Raw genomic sequence first — 26,383 nt, forward strand, 5'->3', positions numbered from 1 at the left:
AAGTAATGTCTGCAGGGATGTAGGCAGTTGCTAGAGTGGGTATGTATCCCTTTACAAGTTGGTGGGTTACACCTAGTTTTTGCTGCATGGATTAGTATTTTTTTAACTTAATGATTGAGGGTTTTCCTTTGTACCTATCTGCTGTTCAACCAAATGAACCCTGAAGATGAGATCAAAGCACAGCCTCTTTTAACCTCCTTCATTTTGACCCTTACCCTGCAAGGCTACGATGGGTTTCAAAAGCATTAAGAAAGTATTTGCAACCTTGAAATGTCTTTTACGCTTTTCAGTGGAAATAGAGAAGCAAAAGGCAGACAGATACGGGTGTGCTCTGAAAGGTGGCATCTTATGTCAAAGACTCAAGTTCACCAGCATTAAGAAAGGGCTGCGATACCCAAATGGTAACATTCTTGTGGCCCTGCTTTACACAAAAATTGCAAGCAATTTTACAATTAATAATAGCTATTTTAAGGCACTTAAGCACAGATAGTTCTGGGAATAAAACCACATGTAATTCCTACAGGCCTAGTGCTTCCCTGCTCTGGAAGAACAGGTCAAAATGCAGAGTACAAACCCTTCTTGCCTACCGCAAGAGGCTGTTAGTCATTAGAGAGTAGGCTCTTGAATTATTCAGGCTTTCTATACATGCTTTGTTGTTTTTCTGCGCTTATGGAAGCATGTACCAGTTTGCAGAACAAGCAGTACTTTTTCACATTAGAGGACAAAATTCAAATAATGAGTAGTACTCTAACTTCTGTATATTCTAAATGGTAAAGCTGAGCTTACAGAAGAACAGTAGAACTTAATTTAGATATGTCAATAGCCATGTACTCTCCTCCTCCTCCTCTTCAGTTAATTAATACTAATTCAAAAGACTGATTTATCAGCCTAGAGAAAGGGCACCTATCTTTGGAACTGCTCATAATTCATCATGTCTTCAAAACTGAGTAAGAAAATAATAAATGTAGGATTAATTGAATAATTAACAGCAGCTGCCACATTCTGTCTCCTTTACAATACAGAAGATGGACTGGCTTGGAATATAGAGCTGTAGCACATATGATAGGAACAAAGTTATTTTGTGCTCTGTTTGCTTGCAAGATGTGACGTACATAGAAGCACCCTTTGCAAAAACACCCTGCCTGGAACTGCAATTGCTTATTAAGTAATAGCAATTTTGTGCCTGTCAGATGAGATATGATTAGAAAGAAAAGGTTTATTTGCTAAAGGTTTCAGAACACAGAAGACTCGACAGACAAGAAAATGGAGTAGTTATCCTCACATTACCACTAATGTATCCTCTTTTTCCATGAAAAGCCTCAAAAAAGGAACACTCAAGAACTAGCTTTAAAGGGCATTATTTAAAGGTCTTGAAATCAGATTTACCTCCCCTTTCCCTTTTTGATACACATAAGAGCTGAAAATGTGTGGAAAATGGCCTACTATGTGCCGATGTTCAAAACTTTTCACCTCTGTTGGAAAGAGGCATCTGACGAGTTCAACTGTCCCCATCAACCTGTCGCTACAGAGCACGTGGATTACTTTTCCCAGTATCTAGCTAGTCCAGGGGTTATTTTTGATGTAAGAGCATAAAGGGAAATTGTGTAACTTGGAATCTGGCTGGTATTGGTACCAATATCCTTGAGCGAGCTCCCTCCTCCAAGAACTAGAGTTTTACCTAATAATTAATTGCAAAAGTAGTAAGCTATCAATACCCCCTATTAATTTCCTCAGAAAGGGCTGAACTAGAAGTCTCAGAGTTGTTGGGAGTTAAGCCTCAGACCATGTTGCAGATGGGAACTGAATTACCTGGATTAACCCTTTTGTTAATAACTTATTCAAAATGCACCACAGTAAGTCAGTAAATTGTCATCCTTACAAAGAACAAAAGCTAAAACCAGAAGAATTTTTAACATTACCACTGAATACCAAGACTTTTGCCGTTTTTTCCCTGCTTACATATGAAGTTTCCCAATTATGTATAAGTAACAAAAACAAAAAAAAAAAAAAAAGATTAAAAAAAAAAAAATCTGCATGTTTTGTGCTTATATTTTACAGCCAGGAAGAATGTTTAGGTATTGAAAAAGAGCCTATGGATGTGCTAGCCAAAGGAGAAGAAAGGGCTAAGTCCAGCTTATTTCCATCCAAAATTAGACCAGGTTAATGAAACTAAGCCAAATTTGCACCTTAACACCATTTCTTTTCCCCAGGTGGAACAAAAGATCATTGACAACTTTCAAAGCTAGAAGACATGATCCTACTCCACTGATTTTCTGATATATGTGGCTTTGGATGGCAGAGGCTTCTGCTCTACAGCATCATGCTTTGCTCACCACCTGGGACCCAGGCAGCACACCTGTATGGGCCTTTGGCTTCTTCCTACCTGCAGCACAGGGTGATGCTCAAGAGGGTCCCATAGTTGGGAGTGCAGCCAAATGCTTCGTTGTTTGCAGAAGCTTCCCCTTCTCTACCAAGAGTTTTTACTGATAACACTTCTCCCCATCCCCATATGACTAATATGCAAAGGAAAAAAAAAGAATCTAATGCATCTAACAGGATCTCTGGATGAAACAACGTGATGTATCGGTGAAGTACAGTCATCTAGTGGTCAAAAAAGGTAGTAAGTCACAATGAAAGCAGAGGTAAGCAGTACGAGCAGATTTCATAGCTACAGCAGCCTATGCAGATTTTACTGGGAGTTTTAAATAATGTGAAGCAGAACTTTAAATATCTCACACCACAACATTTTACTCTAGATTGTATTTCTCAGTGAAAGCTGTTATAAGCGCAACATAAACAACTGCTCACAACATCAAAGCATTGGGAACAAATGTACCCATTTAATTCAAGTTTGTATTTCATGTTTATCTGCACAATACAAATCATTAAACAAACATTCTATTTCAGTTTCCACAGCAGAATTTTAGGTACTACTTTCAGTTGCTTTGGCTTGTCCGTTACTGGTACCACCTTGATACCAGCCTTACTCTCTGGTGTTCGTCCTTCACACACCAGCATGGATTATACCTTAGTGTCATACGTGTAGCTACTGTAACCACTCAGGACAAATAGCATATTTCGTACAGTATGTTTTATGCTCGAGAAGGTTTTATAGCCTTGCTGGGTGCAAGATGTTGTGCCCTTCCAGAAAACATTAGTCACTATCTTCTGAACCAGTAGTGAAACAAGGAGTTCTGTATGCAGAACTGTACACCACCAGGTACAGACTGTAAGATCACTTTTGTCTAGAAAACACCAAATAAATAGAAGCAATATATGCAACACAACCTGTTGTCAGCTACCTATTCTAAGTCATGCCTGTGAAAATACAAATGGGCACACTGTGAATATTTAAAGAGTAAAGTGCTTTTAACATTGAGCAAGTGAATTCATCTAGTGTCATACCACAGGCAAATATATATCCATTGTGGACAAAATAGTCTCCATGCAATTAGTCAGCAGCAATCCCCTGTATTCATTTATAATATTAAACCAGTATATATTACTTCAGTCATACAGGGTTTAAAGTCAGGATACACCGTGTACACTTGCAAAACTCAACCAATGCTCTACAGTAGCATACAGTTTGAGCATTGCTACAGGAAGGTGGCTTTGGTTTTTGTTTCTTTTTTTTTTTCCTCAACCTTTTAAGAAGCCAACCCTTTGATAGTGTAAATGCAGCGTACACTGAAGATAGCACTGAACCAATATGAGAGCTCATTATGCAGCTGACAGGAATGGGAAGAAGAAAAAATCAAAAGCAAATTTAATGGCTGTATGCACTGTGCTCCTCCAGTCTTGCTCTATTTTCACATGCCTCCCGGCAGGTAAGAGTTTAGACATGCAATTCAAGCAAGTGATTGCTTTCAGTTCAAAGACAGGCCATTTACTGCCAAGACGGCCCTCCAGAATTGTGCTGAATTCAATTATACTCCCTTGCCTCAAGTTCAACAACACTTTTTTAAACTCACTGCTTGCCTTCAGCACAATATCTTTGGTTATATCATCCTCCTCTATAGACTTGGTTCCATTTTTGCTACTGAAAGGCATACCCACAGTTATTTCAAATTTGTATCGATCAAACATTTTCATGTGGCAGTTATGCTTTGTCAAATACTTGAGACGACACAATTCTTCCTCCTCTAGTGTCACATTTTTGGGGTCACAGGGAGGGTAGGTTTCACCATACAAGCATCTCATCCAATCACCAATAAAAAGTGGAAGCATATTTATTGCAGATTCTGCACTATTCTCAATTTCTGTCACACGCACGTACTTGAACCGCCCAGTCCACGTCACTCTGTGACCTTCCAGGTGGCTACACAGAATCTGAGTGCGGGCCATGTTTGTCTCCTTCCACGACCTGGGTCCGCAGAGGAAAGAATACTGATTCCACGTCAAGGTGGAGTTGTAAACTTTCATTCCCTCTGATCGATACACATAGAACCAACAGAACAACACTACAGCAGTAATCCACACTAGAATGAGTTTCACAATTGAGCTACGAGTGAGGGATTTAAACATTTCCACTACAGAGAAGTTAACTTTTGTCCACCAGCGGAAGAGCAAAGGAACAGTACACAAAACCAGAGTCACTAAAATTTTCATGAGCTCCAGAGACACAAACCACTTAATGAAATGGATAAGACACATCAGTGCAATGCCTATACCTAGCACTGGGAGTGCAAAGAGAAAGAGGAAATAACCAATTGATGCACGAACGAGCCCAATGCCAGAGGACTCCCGCAGAATGACCACAGAGAGTTCACACCACATAAAGCAGACCAGATACGGGACCAGGTAGCAGTAGGTACCTTTAAAATTCCGTAGTTGTGCCATTCTAAAGAAAAGATAGAACAAGTACAAAAACAGAAGGCATGGGATGCTTACGTTTATAACAAAGAAATGGCCTACAGGAACAGTAAAGAATGTTTTACCCAAAAATTGCAAGTAGCCAAAATTCCCAGGTAATACCTGCAATAGGGACAAACAACCTGCTGCTACCTCAGTCATTAATGCTCTTCGTGTGTAAGGCTCTGCACAAGTGCTTAAACTCATGTAACTTGTCACTGTGAAGAAAACTGAGATGGTAGCTAATTCTGAGCATGGTATGCAGTCTTTGCTTGCTATAGGGAAGGAAAAAATGACAAAGAATACTGAGAGTAAAAAATAGATATATGGCTCTAAGTGATTCCATCCAAAGTTCACCTCAGCTTGCTCAACATCTAGGTTTGGTTCAAAACGAAGTAGTAAGTCAGTCAACGTGCGAAAGTTTTCCCAAGCCTTACTGTCCTGAAAAACTTTCAGTGTGCATATCACCATAGAAATGAAGGACAAATAGAATATGACTAATGGAATAATGAAGGCAAAAAACTCAATTGTCAGATTACTGATGATGAAGAAAAAGATGAGAGCATTGATATGGTGTGTTGGAACAATGGTAGACAGCCAATGCATTCCTGCCTTTGATGCAATATCTATCAGGTATTCTTTAATTTCCATAATGGCATGAAGTGGGTATTTTACAACCTGGAAAGACAGAAAGAAGCATTTTATTTATGGGCAGTCAGTTGTCTAACATCAGCTGACACAAAAAGATTTATATTTCAGATGAAAGTTGCCAATAAAATTAGATTACTTTGAGATTATTAGCTTTATTTTGATGAATTCAGTCAGATGAAGCTCAGAGGCGATTTTGATTCCATGAAAGATGTATTTCATTACCCTTGACACACATAGTTAAATGGCTTCCTAGTCAAATATTCTGCTCTGCTAACTTTGTACTGAAGATAAACTACATGTCTCCAGTCTTCTACTATCTTAGGTTATTACCTGAGCTGTGAGAACTGTAGCTTTAAAGCACTTAACTTTGCCACTGTTCTGCAAGGATTATGCTATATATTGTGATACACATACAAGAAGTGTTGCATATGATTCATATGCACTTACAGGAAGTCTTTACAGCTGTGGTTTATCTTTAAAACAATTCTTCCCAAGCAGCTAAAGATACAGCTACCAAAATATCATTTGGAAGCAGCATAAATATTTTTATCTATAATTACTACACGTTTAGGGATTTTTTTAACTCCAGAACAGTAACTGTACAGGATCTTAAAACTACCTATCTGATGTGGCATTTTCCAACACAGTCACCAGAGAATAGAGGAATTGCTGGATTGAATCCTCTCCCTGTGACCAGCCATGCACTTTACATAGGATCAATAAAAAGGTACAGGATTGTTCAAACACACACTCACTGCATCTGCCTATTAGATTCTGTGAACAATCCTCCTTCCTCCATATAGTTTTTATGTCTTCTCAGAACTTAGGCTTAATTAACTTAGATTAATTAGTTCATGGGAAAGGCAAAGAATGTTTCAGCGCTGTGATGAACTGGGGTAACCCACAATGACTTGGGCATAAGCTTATTTATTAGCAAAGGTGTCCCCTGTTCTTTGTAAATGCATCTATTTCAGAGTATTAGTTATTCAAACGACTGAAAAGACATACTACTCATCCTTCTTTTTTCCACCCCTACCATATGACAATGGACAACAAAATGACAACGATTACAACAAAACCTCTCATGTCAGCAGCTAAAAAACCCCTACCTCGCTTGAAATTTACACCAGTATGAATGCAGACACCTCAATTTCCCTTTTTACTTTCACTACCTAATGAAGTATCAGTGTAGAAACTAACAGCAAGTTCTGCTGTTCTTGAATTCCTTCATAATAAAAATTTTTCACACCTCAAGGCTATGGCCTGCTTGCTCCTGTTTAAATAGGCACGATATGAAACATAACATGACATCTGTAATAAAAATATGACAGTTATGATAGGGACATTCAAATCCTTGCTGAGATGTAATGAAGGCAGATTGCCCTCTTCAAGGGAAGATAATTACTCCTTTCTCTTAAATTTACGACTCATATATATGAAACTGTAAACATATATATGAATTCAAGTCCAAAAAGAAATTAAAGCAGCGATTTTTGTACTGACTTATATAGACTAAACATCAGCTCTGAGAGTCAAGTGCAAGTCACTTTTGTCTTGACTGAAACACCCAAGTTAACAGCCCTTCAACATAACCTGTTCAGTATTGCCTTTTTACCTTCAGTCGCAGGGGTAGCTCTTCAGGAGTCTTCCCTGCCAATTCATCATCTTCCTCTTCATGCATGATCAGGTTAGATGGGATGATTCCCTTTGCGTACTTCTTGGTAATTTCAACAAAGTCATCCAAAGCAATAAATTTTTTAGCTATAAGATAAAATACAGACATTGAATAAATAGCATCACAACACCTTATGGATTATGTGTTTCCACTTGTTCTGAGATCCGTGCTTGTACCAGCAACATATGACTACTCTAAATCTTGTCAGATCAGCAGGTAAGTTTATTATACCAGTAAGCAGGAGAACAAAGTGTGTGAACGTATCTTATCTGCAAGTATTCCAAGAAAAAAAAAAAAGACTACTGGATTAGGTCAAACAGTTTTAAATCGTAAGATATTTTATCTTTCACAACTGCTTGAGAGCCATCTTTAACCAACAGCCACACTGAAAGCAAAGAATTGTACAGAAACGATAATGAATTATCTGTATGTTATTAACTGAAAAACTAACTTCTAATTTGGCATTTAACGTGTTGTCATTTTTCTGAGTTCAGAAACTGCAGACATAATTATGGTAAATGCCCAATTATTCATATCTACAAGACTTAATATAGATTATTTACAGTGTATTAATTCACTATGCTGTGTGGCTATACAAATGGTCTCCCCCAAACTGTATAAACAATATCACCTGTGATCTAAACCAAACAGACAGTAACAAAATACTTCGCTTAGCTGTGCACAGAGGCAAATGGACCACTCTGCCCTGAAGATCCTTATCCACTCTTATGAGCAGAAGGGAGGCAAGAGGTTACTTCTGAAAACTGTAAGGATGCTGCAAGACAGAAAATGATTTACACACTGCTCCAAACTCTGCACAGCCAGTTCCTTACATTAGCATGGATTAGCTCATTTCTATAGTAGTTTGAGGTCGTTTGTAAAGAAGGATAATTAGCAGCAACTTTTTTCCATACACTAAAGCAAATGACATTGCTGTAGATATGAAAGACTTTTGAATGACAAAAATCCGTAACACAACTCCTACACAGTAAATTTAGCTAGTCAGCTGATACACAGGTATGAAAGCTGGCCTGCTTAGTACTAGTTTGGGATTTTAAAGATACAGAAAACTGAACTGCTGCACTAAATTTAAAATCAGAGGAATAGTGAGTTTGAGCCTATTAAGAAATTATTTTAAATGCTACATTTATAGAAATTACACAGGGATATATCAGTATTTAATATTGAAAACACTGTAGATGCAGAACAAAATCAAACATTTGTGGTGAGATACCTGCTACAGGAAAAGGGGTGTTAGAAAGTTCAAAAGAAAAACAGCAGCTTACAACCTATCTATCCTTTGCTTTAATCTTACAACATGAATGTTGCCTTTTGCTTGGACTTTTACTCCCTCCACCACTGCATGAACCTGCAGGTTCCACAAAATACCATCTGACATGCCTCCAAACAACCAAGAAAGGATTTATTCTTGCTAATTATAATTCACAGACTGAAAGGCAACAGGGAAATCAGTGAGACACCTTAGCTATCTTGGTGGGGTCCAGATCAAGCCCAATGCCAAATCTGTCATCTAAATTTATTGTCTTATCGGGACAAAATATACAGTGGTAAGATAGGATTTTGGTGTGGAATCAGCAAGCAGACAAGGTTAGAACCTCACAAAAATGCCTCAACAGCACTTTTACAGGACCATGGGACATCCTGAGAGGGAAGGAGTTTTAACTTATCATGTACAGACAACCTATCAAATGTAATGACAAGTATACTCTCAGGCACGCAACAACTGTCCGCTGGCAATGTCAGATCCAATCTTCTGTTTATACCTCCGCTCAGGATAGCCCAGATCAGATATCTGCAAGCATGTATGTGGCTCAAAAATTATCTTCCAAATATTGGCAATATATTAAAACTGCAGGAAGAATCTCCTGCTAGCAAGATGAATGGAGAAGCTCAAGTGGATCGGAGAAGTAAATTCTGGCTTTTTCATCCATGAAGAGATAAAAGCTCTCCAGAGAAGAGGTAACAGCTTAACTCCTACTTTAAGCGTTTGATGAAAACTTTTCGTTTTTAAATGTTATTAGTATTTTGTCATCCAAGTGTCTCTAAATTTGATATAAAAAGCGTATGTTGTAGATCCTACTTTATTATTCAGAGATTTTTTTTTCAATTTGGTTCTGACGAATTCCCCTGCCTCCCCCATCTGCCACAGAAATAAGAAAAATATGCACATCAATTTCTGCCTACACTTACCTGTAGGTTCATTTACTCTCCTGTTATTTTATCTGCCACTTAAACCTTCAAAAAAAATAAAATTAAAGAAATTGCCAGTTCCTTTTCCTGACACTCTCTGAATTACTGAAGAATCCAGAACAAAATGACTTGCTTTGCACTAGCTTTATCCAGCATGTCCTGTTCAGTTAAGGGATGGAAAGAACATTAGTGTTGTCCACTAAGCACCGATGCAGCATAGCTCCAATGAACTCATGATACAGTGACTGGACAATGAAACACAAAGGTCTCACCTTTGAAGGGCTATTTCTAGCTTTCCAGAAGTGGCAAACAAGTCACAAGAACAGCTGACCTCCTCTCGCACAAGCTTTGACAGGACCAGAAGCACAGTCTCCAAAATACTATTTCTCCCGTCACCTCCTTCCTTACTTATGCATGTGACCCTCCTCCTGTTTTACTTCCATGAAAGTTAATGTAAAACTGAAATACGCCATTCTTAGGAATGTTATTTTCATAAGTCACCTGCATAGTAAACACAATCCTTGAAGGTGAACACCAAACTGACCTAATGAAAGGTACATCTGATCTTTCAAGGAATTTAAACCTGCAAACCCCCATATCTGGTTCACTAATCCACACGTGATGTTTTAATTACATGTATTCTCAACTATAGATGTACTAGTAAGTAATATGCTTTGCAATATTTAAAAGTCCTCTTCAAAAACTGATCCAGATTGCACATGAACTATTTCACATGACCTCTGCATTTCAAGGAAGTGAGATTTTCCAAACAACAATTAATCAAACCTTACGTTATATACCATAATTATATGTTTGCAACTTCTTGAAAAACCACACATCCTGCATTGTTTAGAATTCATTTTCTTAATATAAGAACTTGACTTTTCTCCTAAAGTCCCAGCAGCATATCAGCATTTTTCAGGTAAGCAAGGCTAGGGAGAACCGTATTTCAACTCCAGCCCCCCACCACAACATACCTTGCAGAACTCACAGATTTGGGTCTACAAATCTGACTGTGTGCTGAGTGGTTTAATTTTCCTCACTATATGAACTACCTGCTCCTGTGTTATGAAAGAAATATCTTGGTGCATTGCATCTTTCCTACATCATTTCTTAAACAAATATGAAAAGACAAACATTAATTATAAGGGAATGGCAAACAGAAGCAATGCAAATAGAATGAGGGATCTGTCTGTATTAAATGGTTGCATAATTACTTTCCATCTTGTAATCAGACAGGTTACTACAGTTTAAACTAAAAGAAAAATGGAAGTGCAAAGACTTTTTTGCTGAATAGACTTGTATGTGCTGAAAGGTCAAGAATATAAAAATAACAATTGACATGCAAACTCCTCTTAGAATACTAATCACTGACAAGTTGACTGTAATGGTGATGTCTTCTGTAACATCACATGCAGATCAGGTATTTATCATGCACATATAATAAATCAACACTGTCGGTTTACATCAATACAAACTTGCTATACATACCTACTCCAGCAGCACAAAATTGCCTAGCAAAACAAAATGGAAACCAAAACCACAGGCAAGGATTGAAAGCAGTAGCATGCACTCACATTCACAGCTCACTAATCGCTCCAGCATTCTTCTCTGCTTCTGCACCGACTTTGGGAGTGGGCCAGGCTGCTTCTCACCATCTGGCTCAATGGAAAATCAAAGCAGTCAAAGTGATCAAAAAATAACTGGAATGTTCTTCAAACTGTGGTATCTGGAGAATGATATTTTCTCAAAATCAGGAAAAAGACAAATGTACATGTAAACAGGTAAGGAGTGGCTATATAGCTTTATATACCCCTATTACTGTATTAGAAAAGGGAATAGCATTGATATAGTTAACATATGCTGCTGTAACAGCAGAGTGAGATACGTGTCTTGAAGACTAGGTCTGTAACTTGAAACATCTAGTAAGATATTGTGAGGATGACTGTTAAGGGACAAATAAGTAAACAATCAAATTGAGTAAATGCATTAAAATTATTTTCCAAGGACAGCAAGTGCCAAATGATGATATTTTTAACATTTGGTCACTTGAATGAGTGCTTAATGCTTAATTGAATCACGGCTACAGCAAGAGTTGGCAGGATTTTATGAACTAGCTGTTGGTCCAGACAGCACAGTTAGTAAGCGAGTTACAAGTTGTTAATGTTACTTTTCCTTAAGTAGCTCATACATTTACTGTTACCTCACATCTGATTGTTTATAAGGCCCTTTAAGTTTTTAGCTGTATTCTGCCTGCCAGTCTGTATTGTAGCAATACCACGAATCAGTTCACTCATTGTTAACAAACCTTCATTGTCAACTTGCCCAACATTTTCCAGTAGTTCAGAAACTTCTAATTGCTTCTTCTTTTTTGGGTTTAATTTCCAATACATGACCAAGGCAGCTTTCCTCACAGCTCTCTCCAAGTCAGTCTCAGATGATAACTTTTTCACTTCTTGCTCATTCTCAGAAGTAATACCTCAAGAAAAGAAAAACACATTACATACTATTATCCCACAACCTGTGCAGGAATGACAGATTTGCCCACAATTTATTTTTCCCAGTTTGACTAGAACTTTTCAAGTTTCATCTGCATTTTGACCACCTAAGTAAATTGCACAAATGCTCTTTGTGTCCATTGCTTATTTAAATCTAATCGCATTGCTTAAGTTTAAAACGTACTCCAAAGACTGTGCAAGATATGCATTATCCTTCAGCTTTTGAAGTACAGCTATTCAAGCAAAAAGGTAGTATGAATATGCATGGGTGACATGCAACAAGCAGCAACAACTTAATGAAAATTGTTTTGTTGAGTTTTTTGGTTTGGTTCCTCCCTCCTCCTCCCCATAAATAAGAGTTCAGATAGTTCACAGTCAAGAGAAGACCATTCCAAGCGTGGGAAGTAGCATGAAGGAAGATATGAACCTTTAAGTGGGAGAAGACAGTGAAAAAGACCAGTTTGGAGAGGGGTTGGAGAGGGGCAAAAGAATGAAACAACAGCACATATGTAGGTGGTGTGTGGTTATATATGACCTTCACGGTCAAAGAAAAACAAGCTTCAGTGAAAGGTGGGAAGGGGAAGAACACGAATGAATTCCATGAAGGAATTCCAGCAAATAATCAATAAAAATGCTTTTATGAGTAGCACCAGTAACTAATGCCTTTTAAATCACCTATTTGAACAGACTGTCAGCAGCTACTCACATAATTTTGCCATGAACATTCCCATCTTATTTTGACTACTCTTTTCAGTGTTACAATAAATACAGTATTACTTCAGAGAAAGTGGGAAGCACAGGCAAGAAGTCTCAGAGAATCCATACCTCTTCTGTCTGCCAGGCATCTACGCAACAGTTTGACAGCTTCTCTTCGACCCTGCTTAGCAGCAAGGATGAACCAGTCAACTGCACTGCAATTGTTAAGTTCTTCATCTTCCTCTTCTGCTAATCTTAAGAAGTGTTTTCCCACCTACAATAAATAGGAAACAGAATTCCTTCAGTTACTGAAATATACTCTACATTCCGTCTCCCTCCTCCCATCCCCTGGAACTCAGCTAGAATAAATTCTCTCTAAACAAGAGGTCAAAAGATTTGCCCCTACCTTTGAAAGATTAATAATTCACATGATTCCCATACAGATTAAACAGACCGGTATAATCAAAAAGATCTTTTCCTTCCAGTAGAGGTTAGGTCTCCAGCCTTTTAGCTGTTTCATACACTGAAGTGAGTGCTTCAACAACTTCTACACAGATAGGTATTGGGTAGATATCATAGTGGCTAAACTCACTGCACATACAGTGAAGCTACTCAAAAACATGTAGAAATAAGAAAAAAAGTTGGATTAAGTAATCCAAAAGTGAGAACAAAACACTGAATACAAAGTCATGCCGGAGCTCAACAGGCAGCACACAGATATAGTTGCAAACCAAGAAGAGAGCATGAGATGGAAAAACAAAAACAACAAAAAGGAAATTTCAGCAATCGAGTAATTTATCACCTTTATCACCCAACTGTAGATATGACTTCAGCTATTTATTTCACAAAGGAACTGCCTGAACAAGTTACATGATAAATAACATCCTCTGACAGGAACAGCTTTCTTGAACATGTTTATATTAGTAACTATCAAGACTGAGCAAAGCTTTAAGAGTAGCAGGACTTAATGACGCAGCTTTTAAGTTCTTAAGGATCTCTTGGACACAGAAACTCATCAGCTAGCAGATTCTGGAATTACTTGCATTGCACAAGGCTACTGCACAAGCAAAAGGATAACATAACACCTGTTTTATGACAGTTGAAGTTTTATGTTTGGTTTTGGTATTTTTTTTGACATTCTGAGGGTTTTGGGAGGTTGTTTCTTAAGCTCAGCATTAAGATTTACTCATCAAAATTACTCTCTCAAAAAAATACCTACAGAGCCCACCCCTAAAATGTGAGCACACAGAAAATATTTTCCCTTTGTTTGGATTATAAAGTTATAAGTTTTTGTGTGTGTTAAAAGTTTTGGTAGAGAAAGAAAAAACAAACCATCTCCAAGCCCAACACCAAACATAAAGGCTTTCCATGAAATACTACTGGAAGGTCTACCAGCTGTCTCCATAAGAGCAAAACCTTTCACCCTCACAGCAAAGCTCCTACAGGGAATGATCTGAAGAAGGCTGCAAAGTTCTGCCCTGCAGCAGTCAAAGGAGGAAGAACTGATGGGAAAAGGTCTTAACCTCAGATTTATCATTTAAGCAGTATGGGACAGTCTCATTTGAGCTAAAACTGAAATGCAGTCACAGCTGATAACGGCCTAACACAGATCTTCATACTATACTTCTTCAAAGACTGGTCTCACCTGTGGGCCTGAGGTGATTATCTCTAGCAGTTCCCTTATAGAGATCCTCCAGTTAAAGACACAGAGCTGCCTTTTCTCCATTACAGAATCCCATCTGTGGGCGTCTCATGTACGTAACTTCTATACAGTTATTTCTCAATAAACTAACATAAAGCTAGGTAATACAGATTGACAGCCACTCAGAGTGTATGTATCTCCATAGTCACTGCATGGTAATTTCTGAATAAACTCATAGTAATAACTATAAGCCAGGGAATGGAGTGATTTCTCATGTTTGACTTTGTAATTATTATCAAACAGCATAACAGTACCATCTCAGCTTCTCATTTGTACTCCTACAAAGGTAAGGTATAAAAATAAATGCTTCTAACTGATTCTAGAAGTATGCATACAGCAAAAGAGAAGAACTATATTTTTTTAGGGTTTTTAAAACTGAAAGTTAATACCCTCTCCACAAAGGAAATCACATTTGATGGCATAGAAAAGAAACGACTGTATTTGGGATTCCTTTTCAGGCAGTCAATTCATCCTGAGTGCATACTGAAGCAGAATTGCATGCTGGATCTCTTTATGACAAGAATCCTATTATTGTGTGGGAATAGAAAGTGTAAGCAGCAAAAGATCTAAAGGAAGGAAGTGAAGGCGGAATGAATTGAGAAGGAAAAAAAAATCCCATTATTTATATACAAACATATGCATACATAACTGACTTAGAGAGCCCCATAAAAATTCTTTCAGGATTTAACTTCCAGTTAAGAAAATTTGTTCTGTAATCTTTCCTTCGTGTGGATGAGTAGAGCCAAAATGTGGATTTTACAGCAATGAACCCCTAAAGGCTAAAGCCTCATTCTTCGAAAAGCCACCGGCGATTTCAAAGGTGAGGAATTTGTTACTCTCAGGTTACAACTCCAAGGACAGTCTGCCCCTCAAACAACTTCAGAGGGGAGTGGGAAGTGAGTCTGGCACTGCTCTGTTGGAGCTTTTTTACCAGCTTTAAAAGGATTTCTTGGCAATCCCCACCTTCTATTTTTATTTGCAAAACTAGTGGTGATCCTGGGGGAAAAAACCCAAACTATCAATGAGCATGCAGGAGACCATAACCAAAGCAAAGCTGAGGCTGGAAAAGAATGCTCAAGGAAAACCCTAACCAAGTAAAACATGAATTAAAACCGTTTTAAACAATGTTAAGCTGTTTATACTAGACCAATAGAGCAGACAATGGAATGCAGTTGAAAACCGGTGCATTTTGTCTAAAATCTAAGGGACACCTAAAGTGCTAAGACATACAGGGACAGAGCTACCATTACTAAATAAATTATATCTGCCATTACACAACTAAACATAGCTACTTTCAGGAAATGAGATGGGGTTTCTTCTCTAAAATGTGTTAAATCAACAGAGAAATGCTGTAAGAGCAAAACATCAACTAACCTCAGCTCCTGCTAAAGCACCTCAATGGCATTTCCCTCCATAGCATCCAGCCTAAGAGTTCTGGGATCTCTGTATATAGTGGTTCAGGGCTGAATCAACAGCATCTAACAGTCCCTATCTGCACACCTCCACAAGTAACTCTTTGGCATGTGCAGTTCTGTCCCTTCTCCATACTCTCAGCCCACTCTCTGTGTTTCCACATGCAGCCCAAAAGCTTACTCAAGAGCTGGACCTGAAGCCATTAACACTCCCAAACAAGCAGCATTTCTCCAGGCTGAGAAACCATCTGGCATCACCTTTCTTTGAATAGTTTTAAGAACAAACCAGATACAGTTCAACAAAACAAGAGATAATACTTCTTCAGCAGGCAGTGCTACTTTTGGAATTAAAAGTAAACAAGACGGGACAAAGAGCATACAAAATTACCTCTGTTTGTGCTTTGGGTTCTCCAGCTTTGGCCCTCTCAAGCAGCTCCTCAAAAAGCACTTCAGGTTCTTCCTTCATGCCCTCTATAAATTAATTTGATAAAGAAAATTGTTTACTAGCAATATTTGAAAGTACTTTCTGAATCATTGCTATATGCGGCTTAAGAACTAAAGGAATGTACCTCAAAAATCCAACAAGAGTGTTTTGCAAGAACAGTGGAAATTAACTCATTACAATATTTATCTCAGTTGTTGTACTTCAGCATATTTACATTACGTTATTCGATAGCAGCCATAGAATGACACAAAGTTTACAGTTTCTCATTTACTTCCACAGAATTCATTTCTCAATAGAACATGCATTACAATAAACATGCGCACATGTGGAACATGCGGTACAGAACAGCTTTTGTACTACTGCTACTCTTATTCTTGATAGCACTTCAATCTTTCACCTGGCAGCCTCTTTATTTAATAGCAGTTTTGAAAAATTAACTAGCCTTTAAACCATGTCCAGTATATTTGAAAGCTCAATTCCTCAGCCCCAGCAGCATACAGAAACTAACAGCAATTACACCTTATAAACCTATTTTGTGTCTAGCTCCACAATCACAGCTGGTTTTTAACTCCTTTCCTATCTACTGTACGCATACAGACTTAAAACAGTTTTTTCTTCAAAAGCAGCATATAGCTCCACCAATCAAAGAAAAAAAAATTGAGAGCTTTATCTTGCACCCATTAAAGATCATCACGCCACGTGCTACTTGATGAATGAAGAGCAAGTTTAAAGGAAAAGATGACAAAGGCCAAAACTGCTACTTTTTCATAAGATACTTCTCATAAATGAGTCTGGAAGAATTTTGAAGAGAAAAATCAATAAAATTTCTACACTTTAAGTTAATTAAGTGTAAGAAAGGACAACATACCACTGATTCAGGATAACAGCTTTACCAGCCAACCTAAAACTGTAGTTAGAAAGAAGATACAAAATCAGCAGCAAGTGCCAAAGCTTGACCTGGACATACCACACAACCCCACAAGGTCACCAAACACACCACTGAGGCACAATAGCTACCTACTGAGGGCACACACAGCATGAGAAAGTGTGGTTGGGAAACAGAATTTCCAAATGTAGGAGGAAACACAGCAGTCAGTTACTTCAGGCATCCACTCCAAGTTACAGATTTCATTCCCTACCTAATTTGACAGCAGTAACCCAGAAAGCAGGTAAGCATCCCTGCTAGCTGAGGTGCCATTCAGTATCTGCCATTTCTCAAAAGGTGAGGGGCAGCAAAGAATGAACCCCATTCCAAACCATCTCCTGAAGAACTAGGCCACTTACATTCTTTAGCATCCCTGCTACTGGGACTATTTCCAAATAAAAACAGGCCGTGAGCCAATACTTTAATTAAAATGGATGTATTTTAACAAGAGCAAACCATGAAGTAAGTTTTCTCCTTCACCATCCCACAGTTTTGTCTGCCAAGCTCCACTTGGAAAAATACTAATGCCAGATTATAACATGTTGTCTGGCTAAACAAGGCACACAATGAAAAATAATTTTCGTTTAGTACTCGGTCTTTTCAGAAAGCTGTAAAAATATTACTGTAAAACAGCAAACAGCATCCCACCAAAATTAATCATTTAATCTCCTTGCCCTGATTTACAACCTACAGGACTGAACTCTAAATAAGTCAGAAGCCTGTTTTCCAGATGGCACCACTCACACCAGCAGACATCAGTCAGGGGCTCTCTGACAACAATAAACAATAAGTTACAAGAAAGAGCATATTGTTTGAAAGAAACATAATATTCATCCATCTACCCCACCCAAATGAAAAAAGTTGGGCAAGGCAAGTTTCTCCCTGTGCTCTCACATCCATTAACTTACTTTGCATCAACATTTCAGCAGCGACTGCCTGGGCAATGGATTTTTTGTTTCTGTTTGGGGTTTTCTACACATTAAGAAGAGAACACCACAAATATTTTGGTGATCCTCTGATAAATCAATGTAGGAGACAGCATTCAGAAGCTAGTGTTTGCCAATTAGAACAGAATTTACACATATACAAAAAGCAAACTATAGAAAACAGTTTGCTCAACTAATATAAGCATCAATAAGAAAAGCAGCTGGCAGCTTATACAGGCAAAGGAGCTTCCTTCTCTCCTGCTCCACTTGCCACACATAGGACCATGGCATCGTTCTGACCCATTCCATCTCTTACTACTCAAATTAATGCCTTTTAGGTAGGAACACTTATTACAATAGAAAACTGTAAAGCATTCCCATTTTGTTTCTTCGACACCAGGATATAGTCACTTTATTGGAATTACATTGCAGATTAACATGTAAATAATGGTCTTCATAAAGATGGTAAAAAAAAAGAAAAAAAAGGCAAAATTAAAAATGTGCAGCCTTATGGTCCAACTACCACCTTCACTGGGAAAATAAAATGTGCTGGTACTGCAGCAAACTTGTTGAAACGTTTTTTCTAACAGCACTGATTGCCAGGAGAAAGAAATGCTTCCTGCTGTTATTTTCAACCTACTGCCCTATCCCTCCCACTCAGTTATCACTTTTATGTACTCTCACATGTGACCTATGAGTATAAATAACAGACAGTTAATTAAAATTATGCGTGTGGGTTTGTTCCATGGTTGAAGGGCAAGGGTAGAAGAGCAGGTTGCGGAGTGTTTTGGAGATCAAATTTAGAATAGCTTAGTATCACAGTGTTCCCATGATTATAATATTTTGTTGAAGGATGAGCAAAAGGATAAAGCATGAACGACTCAAGCTTCATGGCTGATGTATCAAATCACCGTCTCATAAAGTACTGATGTCAGCCTCAGAAGGTTAAGGTCTAAAACACAGTGTTGTTACAGAACAAGGATGGACACACACACTTTCTTTTAATTCAACTCTACGCTAGAAAAAATACTATACAAGAGTAAACACACCTACCACACAAATACTATAAAAAGCAGTGATCTCAAAACTTATCACCCTTGTTCTTAAGAGTGTTTTTAGTCATAAAACGTCTTGATGTGTATTCCTCCCACATACGAGTACTGCAGTGCAAAAGCTGTCAGCAGAAGCTTTTATTTTCCAGCTTTGCTAAAAACTCATGGCTTTTAATGTCAAATTTTACTTTGTCTTGAATATGAAAATTTCCAGAAGAGAGGAACATTCATCTTACAATACTTCATATATATTTTATGACAATTAAAATAGACTTCACTAACTGTTGTGTGTCAGGTGCATTTACATAAGCCAATGAAGTCTGTCAGTTATTCAAGGCTCACAAGCACTGCAGTCATTCAAATGAAAGCAGGCAACTGAGAGCACACAAGTTTTAAGTGGTACATAACATTCATATAAGAAACAAATTAAGAGAGGACAAGGACATGGAAGGGTGGTTAGTACATAACATTTGGCTGTAGTTCCTTCCTCTGCCACCACAACCCTTTATAAACCTTAGTTCATCACCAGGCTGCTCTGTGACTCAGTTCCCAATTAGGTTAATTTTACCTTCAGAGACAGGTCACTCAACACCAGTTATTCAGTGGATATTGGAACAATAATATTATTAATAAAATTTAATGTTTTGGTTTTATTATTCTGTGTGATTAAGTCTTGCGCTTAAGATATGAAATGCTATGGTATCCTTTCATTTCCTCAGTTCCACTCAAAAGATAGCAGAAAAAAAAAAGCAATTATTTGTGATGTACAAAGGATGAAGCAGATGTATTCTTGAGTCGTCTGCATTTATATCCTTATATCGCAGAAAGCATTTAAACCTCTGAAGGGCTACAGAAATACCCACTTATGATATGCAGGCTTTTTCATTTAATAGGTAAAAGCTGTCACTTAAAACCTATTTTATTAAAGCACTTATTTAAAAAGACTTTGTACAATGAAACTGACCTGTTTGTTTCACACTCATATGCAGCATTTAGAATAGTAAGTTAAAATAGCACATTATTAACTGATAGACTTCAAAGGTGCCATCAAAACATTACCAGAGCCATTTCTGTTTACTAGTAAAAAGTATATTTTTCAGCTCCAGTAAAAATACTCAGAATACAGAAGTCTAAGCACAGCTGTTTATATAGGTAGATTGTAAACAGGCTGATGAATACTTATGATTACTATTTACTTTCTGAAACTTTACACATTACTTGGTATATAGACTACATAAAGTAAGATTCCAGCTTTACTGCTATAGGCTTAAATGGAAATTTAGCCTTCATTTCAGCACAAGCAGGCATTTTCACCATTTCTGTTAGGTTTTGACAAGAAATAGGAAATGCTGCAAATGGAAACATTTCAGTTTTTAAAGAAGATTATGCAGTACTATGTTAGGATTCAATCATTATCCCTTACCTCTGACATTCAGTAATTAAATTGACAAAAACGCAGTTAATCCATAGCAGGGGATTAGTTGAAGTGAGACTGAAAGGTATCACTGCTTAAAACTCAAGTCATAAAAGGAAGATAACGCCATTGATTAAATAACACATATAAACCTAATTTTTGGACTTCAAGGGATAAAATTGAGAGAACTCTTCAACATTCATACAAGGTTCTGAAGAATGGATTTACAAAATCTAGGTAAGAAATCTTTTCAATGCAAAAGATCTGTAGACAACCACAGTGGTTTTCTGTGGTTGTCATAAGATTTCCTTCCCACTACTGCACCACAAATCAATGGTAGATGCAATAGATTCCCAACCTTTCCAATACCCTTAACATAAAAAACTGAAATACACCATGCATCATTGCAGTTAGGTTCACTTGTTGCAAAGTGTCTGATGACGTATTTACCATTTTACACGCACTTTAGACAAGCATTGTTTCAACAAAAAAAAAAGGCATTTTAAATGACACTGTGTATGACACTTCCATTCACCAATACTAAAATACTTAAAGGCACATACACAGTAAGCCTTAAATGCAAGGAAAGATTTTTATCTGTATATATACACAGAGAGTAGACCATACACACATATCCATCACGTAAAACAACCTCAATTTTTTAAGTGCTTTTCTAACTGCTAATAATCACTGCCTTCCTTCAAAAGAAGGACAAACCATTAAGGTTATCTCATGCAGAAAGAGTCAATAGAGTGCATGCTGAAAAATAAAACTGATTGTTGATTTACTTTCCTACCAACACAAATATATTAAAGCCCTCAGCAGAGGGGATTTACCCAGAACATGGGAGTTTTAGCACCTTGCCTGCTATTATCACCCCCTGGCCAGGTACACACAGCTCTTTCTTCTTAGGTCACAGCTACAGCACCTGAATTCCAGATAAAAAAGCAGAAAGACCATGAACCAGGAATACCAAAGGAAAAAATGGTATTTTTAAAGAAACGGTCTCTTATGCCTTTTGAGTTAATATATTATTTGTTTATGCAGCTTTAGGGGCGAGCCCCAAGACAGTTATATTATCATGCACAACAAATCATTTTTAGACAAGCATAAGCCAAGATGCTTGCAAGTGCTTTGCACAGTGGAAACCTAATGAGAACAGGATAAAAGGAAAACTGAGTTTCTCAGACAGGAAGCAACAATGAAGATAAAGTATTCATTTGAAAAACATAAGTTTAAAAGAAATTACAGGTTTTGTAAGTGAATATTACAGCTACATGCAAACTCTACTGAAGAAAAGATTAGTGCATTATGCAACACCCACACTAAGTATACGAAGGAAAACCTCTATGGCATACACACTTTATATGATCATGACTACAAGCATTCATTTGGGCTCAGAAAAAAAAGTGACAGGGACATGCAGGAGGAGGAGGAAAAAACCCATGTAAAACCCATGTGCGGGGAGAATAATGAATCCGAGATGACAAGACAGGAAACAAGATTTCTGGATTGGCTGCCCCATTTTATTAGCATAGCAAGTGATCCTGAAGTGACTGAAAACAGTCAGGAGTGTTAAGAGTATGCACATCACATATGATACATTCAGTCCTAGCCAGTGATAACATAGTTCCAAGCTCACCAAATACACACCAAGAAAAGTAAATAAGCATTTTTACCATTGCATGAGAAGATCTGACAGTTGCCACAGATGAAAATTGCTACCAAGATGACCCAGCAAAGTGAGCCAGGCAACAATAAATAGTTAATTTCTTTAAATACAGGATTTCAAATGTGGTTTCTTTGATCTTTTGTTGGAATAAACATGACTAAGACAAACTGAAAAATCAGAGCAGCTGAAAGGCCAGAAAGCAGCAATAACGACCTCAACCACCTCATCACTGTATCACATTCACAAATGATACCACAGCATTGCTTCTGAGGAACACACAGAACCTAGTTTAAGAGGCTAGTGAGCCGCGCTTGTAAAAGCAAGTTAGATTTAGTTCCTAGACAGGAGTGTCAGATGCAAAAAAAACCTGCTAGACTTGTATTTAAAAGCAAAGCCAGTTTGAGGAAAAAAAAAAAAAGAAGAGAAAAAATGTTCTTAGAAATAAGTGTCATTGTAAAGCTACAGTCACAGCAAAACAAAGAGAAAACAACAATGAATTTTAAACATATACTGTGATAGATCAAGAACTCTGGAGAACAACTCAATATAGAACCTTGTTACCACCTTTTTATGCCTTTTTCAAGCACACAAGCTGAAGCAAGCTTAGCAGGCAGACCATAGGCCCTACACGCAATTCAGGGACAACTGACTATTTGAAAAAAAAAACAAACCCAAAAGACAAAGCTGCAATAATGATCTACTAAAAGACATTTTTTTTTCCCCTCCAAGGGAATAGCATTGAGAAGCTCCTGTGCTGGAATCTCAGACTTAAAGAAGCCATGGTTTCTTCTAATTATGTCTAAAACTATAGTTTCTCTTAATTGTTTATCCAAATGAACTATTGAATTAGATACAGCAACATGTAGCCTCTCACTTAAACCTGAGAAATAGAAAGCAGGAAGTATGATACCAGAGAGAACCACAATAACGGAGACTGTTACACTGATATCCATGCAAGGCAAATATGTGAAAGACAAAAAACCAAAACCCTTCAGCCTATTGGAGGGCACATAAAAGACAAGATGGGTAAAATCAGACCTTATGTGAAAAGCCTTGACATAAAACATCCCTGAAAAAAAAAGAGTCAAAAGGTTTGAGGATGGGCAGATCTGGCTCATATTTCTGTCTCCAAAGGTAGTGAGTAAGGCTACAAAAATCCTCTAAACAAATTAGAAAGTAGGCTGTTACATGGATAAATAAGAGATTAAGAAATAAAAAAAAACAAAGAATAGAAATACATGGCTCCTATTATCCCAGAGGAAAGTACCAGTTTAGACACCAAGTGATACACAATAAGGCCTATTTTGTTCAATGCATTTATGTGTGAAAGAAAAAAAAATAAAAAGGACTAACGGGAGGGGACAGTCTGTTACAGTTCTGTGTTATTCTGGCCAAAAAAACCCAAACCACCTCAGAAGTGCTTACTGAAAAAAACCCAAATAAAACTGCAAAAGGATTTCATGACTAAATAATAAATGGCCAGCTGAAATTTAGTAAATGCCACCAACACCAAGATGACACCTTATTCATTGTACACACAGTGATAAACTCCGAACTATTACCACTCAGAATAAAACCTTGGAGTTGTGATACTTTCTTAATGAAAAAATACACCCACTACTGGTAATTGTTAGTTCAAGTAGGACAGAAGAAAAAGCTGGATGGCATCCACAAGAAAAACTGCACTTCATATTTTCACCAGCTTTATCCAATAAATGCACTGCTTAATTTAAGTGGGTCTTGTACTTAAAAAGTCACATAATGCCAAGCATTTTCCTTAGCTCCACATGATTAACTGACAAGAGTAATTGACATATTTGATGAAGAGTAGTATGGGACAAGCTTTCATGCACAGGTCTTTGCACCAACTAAATCACTGTGGTGGGAGCAGGGAGGAAAGAAAGTCGTCTCTGACATTAGATCTTCTCCCACACATGAACAAATTCTCTGTCTGAACTGATCTTTGTCACACTGCACATCACTGTACTTAATTGAAGCTTCAGGCATACATCACATTACTGCTATAGCAAGGAGGCTTTATTGTAATTGAATCTGAAAGGGAGTACTGTCTGAATTACAAAGACAATTACTTGCTTTTGAGAGGTTACTAGTGTGAGTAACTTACATTCATTGCTCAACTCCACCCCCCCCTTCCCCAACAAGATAAGATGAACAAATAAATGTTTAGGAGGAGACAAACATGACACTAAACTAGTTGCTGTATTTGAAAAAGCCTCTTCCATGACTTTATGATGAACATGGAGCTGGATTCCCATTTTATTTTTTATGTCTAGAGATTTCCACCAAATCATGTCTCTGAAGTGCAACAGGTAAAGCTTATCCCATATTTAAGATAATAATAAATGCCTAAGTAGTACTTGCAGGGAAAATCTAACTATTCTATTATCTTTAAGTTCAGAGTTATAAATACACTCTGTGCCACAAGTTTCATCAGAGAACCTGGAGTTTATATTAAGCTGTAGGTATCTAACCCAGCACTGGATTAGCTTGAAAATTAAACAGCCAATAACACCTCAAAAACATGCTATAAATTCTGTCCCAAAGGAAGTTAGGGTGGTGCACAGAAAGGATGTGTATCATCACCTGATTCCCACAAACACCCACAAAAATATTCAGCTTGCTGGAAGCCATTTAATGGCTGTGTTCTGTCCCCTGGATTTCAATTCCTTCTGTAGGATAAAGCTAAAATTAACTAAAACAGAAAAAGCAGCATTTGGCTTCTTAAAGCCAGCCACCCAGTTGCTAAAGACAACCCACCTTGCAAAAACTCTGTACATGCAGACTGCTTTGAGGTACTGGTTTCGGCTCTGGCCAACAGAATACGATTTTCAAACCATTCTTGTAAGAGAATTGTGTCTCCTGCTCCTCAGCTTTTACCAGTTTTGCTCTCTGTTCCTCTAATATTTACCTTTGCTAGGGGACAGTCAGAAGGAGAAATTGTTACAGCTTCTTATGAAGTCGGTAAAGGTCTTAGTACACAATTCAAAGCTATAAAGGGACTGTATTGTCATCATCTGGTCTTACTGGGTTACTAAAAAAACAACAGGAGAAAAGAAGAAACAAAGCATGACTGAAACATCAGAAATAACAGCCTGTCATGAACATGAAGCAGTTAATTTACGTTAGAAGACTGAATGAATTTGCTTTAAGAAGTTCAAATTAAATACGCTAGCTACAGAAAATAATTTTCTTGCAGATTCTCAGCAATAACTCATTTGTTAGTATGAAGAATATTTTACAATGTTGAAATATGAAGATTTTATAACATTAGATAGGAAGCAAGCAACAAGAATGCATACACACACAAATAATGCAGGCATATTCATTCACGCAATAAACAGTCAAAACAGGAAAATGAAAGCTTAAGGGCATGTCTGTCCATGTCCATCAACTAAAAGTTACAGCAGAATACAGTTTGTGCAAAATCTCCTTAGAAGTTATTTCTTTCTGAGACATGTTATGTATAGTACCTACAGTCTCTTTTGGAAGTGTATGGTAGCAATTCTGATATGGAAGGAAATCTTCCTGCAAAAAGCCTGAGAGCACAGGTCTGGCAAGTTAATCAAAAGCCAACTATTTCAAGGTTTTCAGGGAAGAGGGTACAGCTTTTTATTACAGATTTAGTTTTTGCTATGAAACAAGCTTTCCAAAATACCAGACACACTTGGGAGCAAAAGCATACACATCTTAGTGACAAAATAAAAATCCTTTCATTTGCCAGAAAATGCCATGTAGGCATTATCTCTGAAATGAAAGGCGCTCGATTTCTTTCTTTAAGAGAGATCTGAACCGCCTATCCACAGGGAGACTATTACCAATGTGCTTAAAAAGTTGTTTGAACATTTTGTAACAGAAATGTAGGTTCTAATAGCTTTTGTGTATCACTGGAGTGTACTGTTGAGCTTTCAGTGTTCAGCAGAGCCAGTATGAATCTCTTAGAGAAATCCTCCTACTCACTTTCCATAAGCTCCAGAAGTCTGGTGGTATTGTGTGCAGTACCTGCGTAGCAGTAAAGTTTCTGGAAAAAACGACATTCCGCTTAAAAGCGTGCATTAAGCATCACGTCATAAACATGACTTGTACTTATAGACTATAATGACACTGAGAAACCAACTGGAGAAGGATAAATATTTTGTACAACAAACATCTTTGCTTTGATACATGGTTTTATTAACTTTAGATGCTTATTTGCTCATCCATAGGTGTTGAATCCTTTCATCCACTTGTAAGCC

General features: G+C 37.6%; 1 protein-coding gene across 2 annotated transcripts in view; it reads right to left on the reverse strand.

Annotated features, from left to right (window-relative positions):
- Positions 1–2,815: 2,815 nt before the first annotated feature.
- The window catches only part of WFS1 (wolframin ER transmembrane glycoprotein), a 32,549-nt gene continuing 8,981 nt past the window's right edge, over positions 2,816–26,383 (reverse strand). For both annotated transcript variants that reach the window (XM_057426596.1, XM_057426597.1), the window contains exons 3-8: positions 16,085–16,167; positions 12,712–12,856; positions 11,697–11,867; positions 10,966–11,046; positions 7,118–7,263; positions 2,816–5,529 (exon numbers count right to left, since the gene is read on the reverse strand). In XM_057426596.1, the coding sequence (XP_057282579.1) occupies positions 3,721–5,529; positions 7,118–7,263; positions 10,966–11,046; positions 11,697–11,867; positions 12,712–12,856; positions 16,085–16,167 (2,435 nt within the window). In that variant the 3' untranslated portion in view covers positions 2,816–3,720. The remainder of the gene's footprint in view (positions 5,530–7,117; positions 7,264–10,965; positions 11,047–11,696; positions 11,868–12,711; positions 12,857–16,084; positions 16,168–26,383) is intronic.

The sequence above is a fragment of the Pezoporus wallicus genome, unplaced genomic scaffold (assembly GCF_028554395.1).
Source record: "Pezoporus wallicus isolate ANWC-B61680 ecotype Strahan unplaced genomic scaffold, APGP_CSIRO_Pwel_v1 scaffold_13239, whole genome shotgun sequence".
Taxonomy (NCBI): Eukaryota; Metazoa; Chordata; class Aves; order Psittaciformes; family Psittacidae; genus Pezoporus; species Pezoporus wallicus.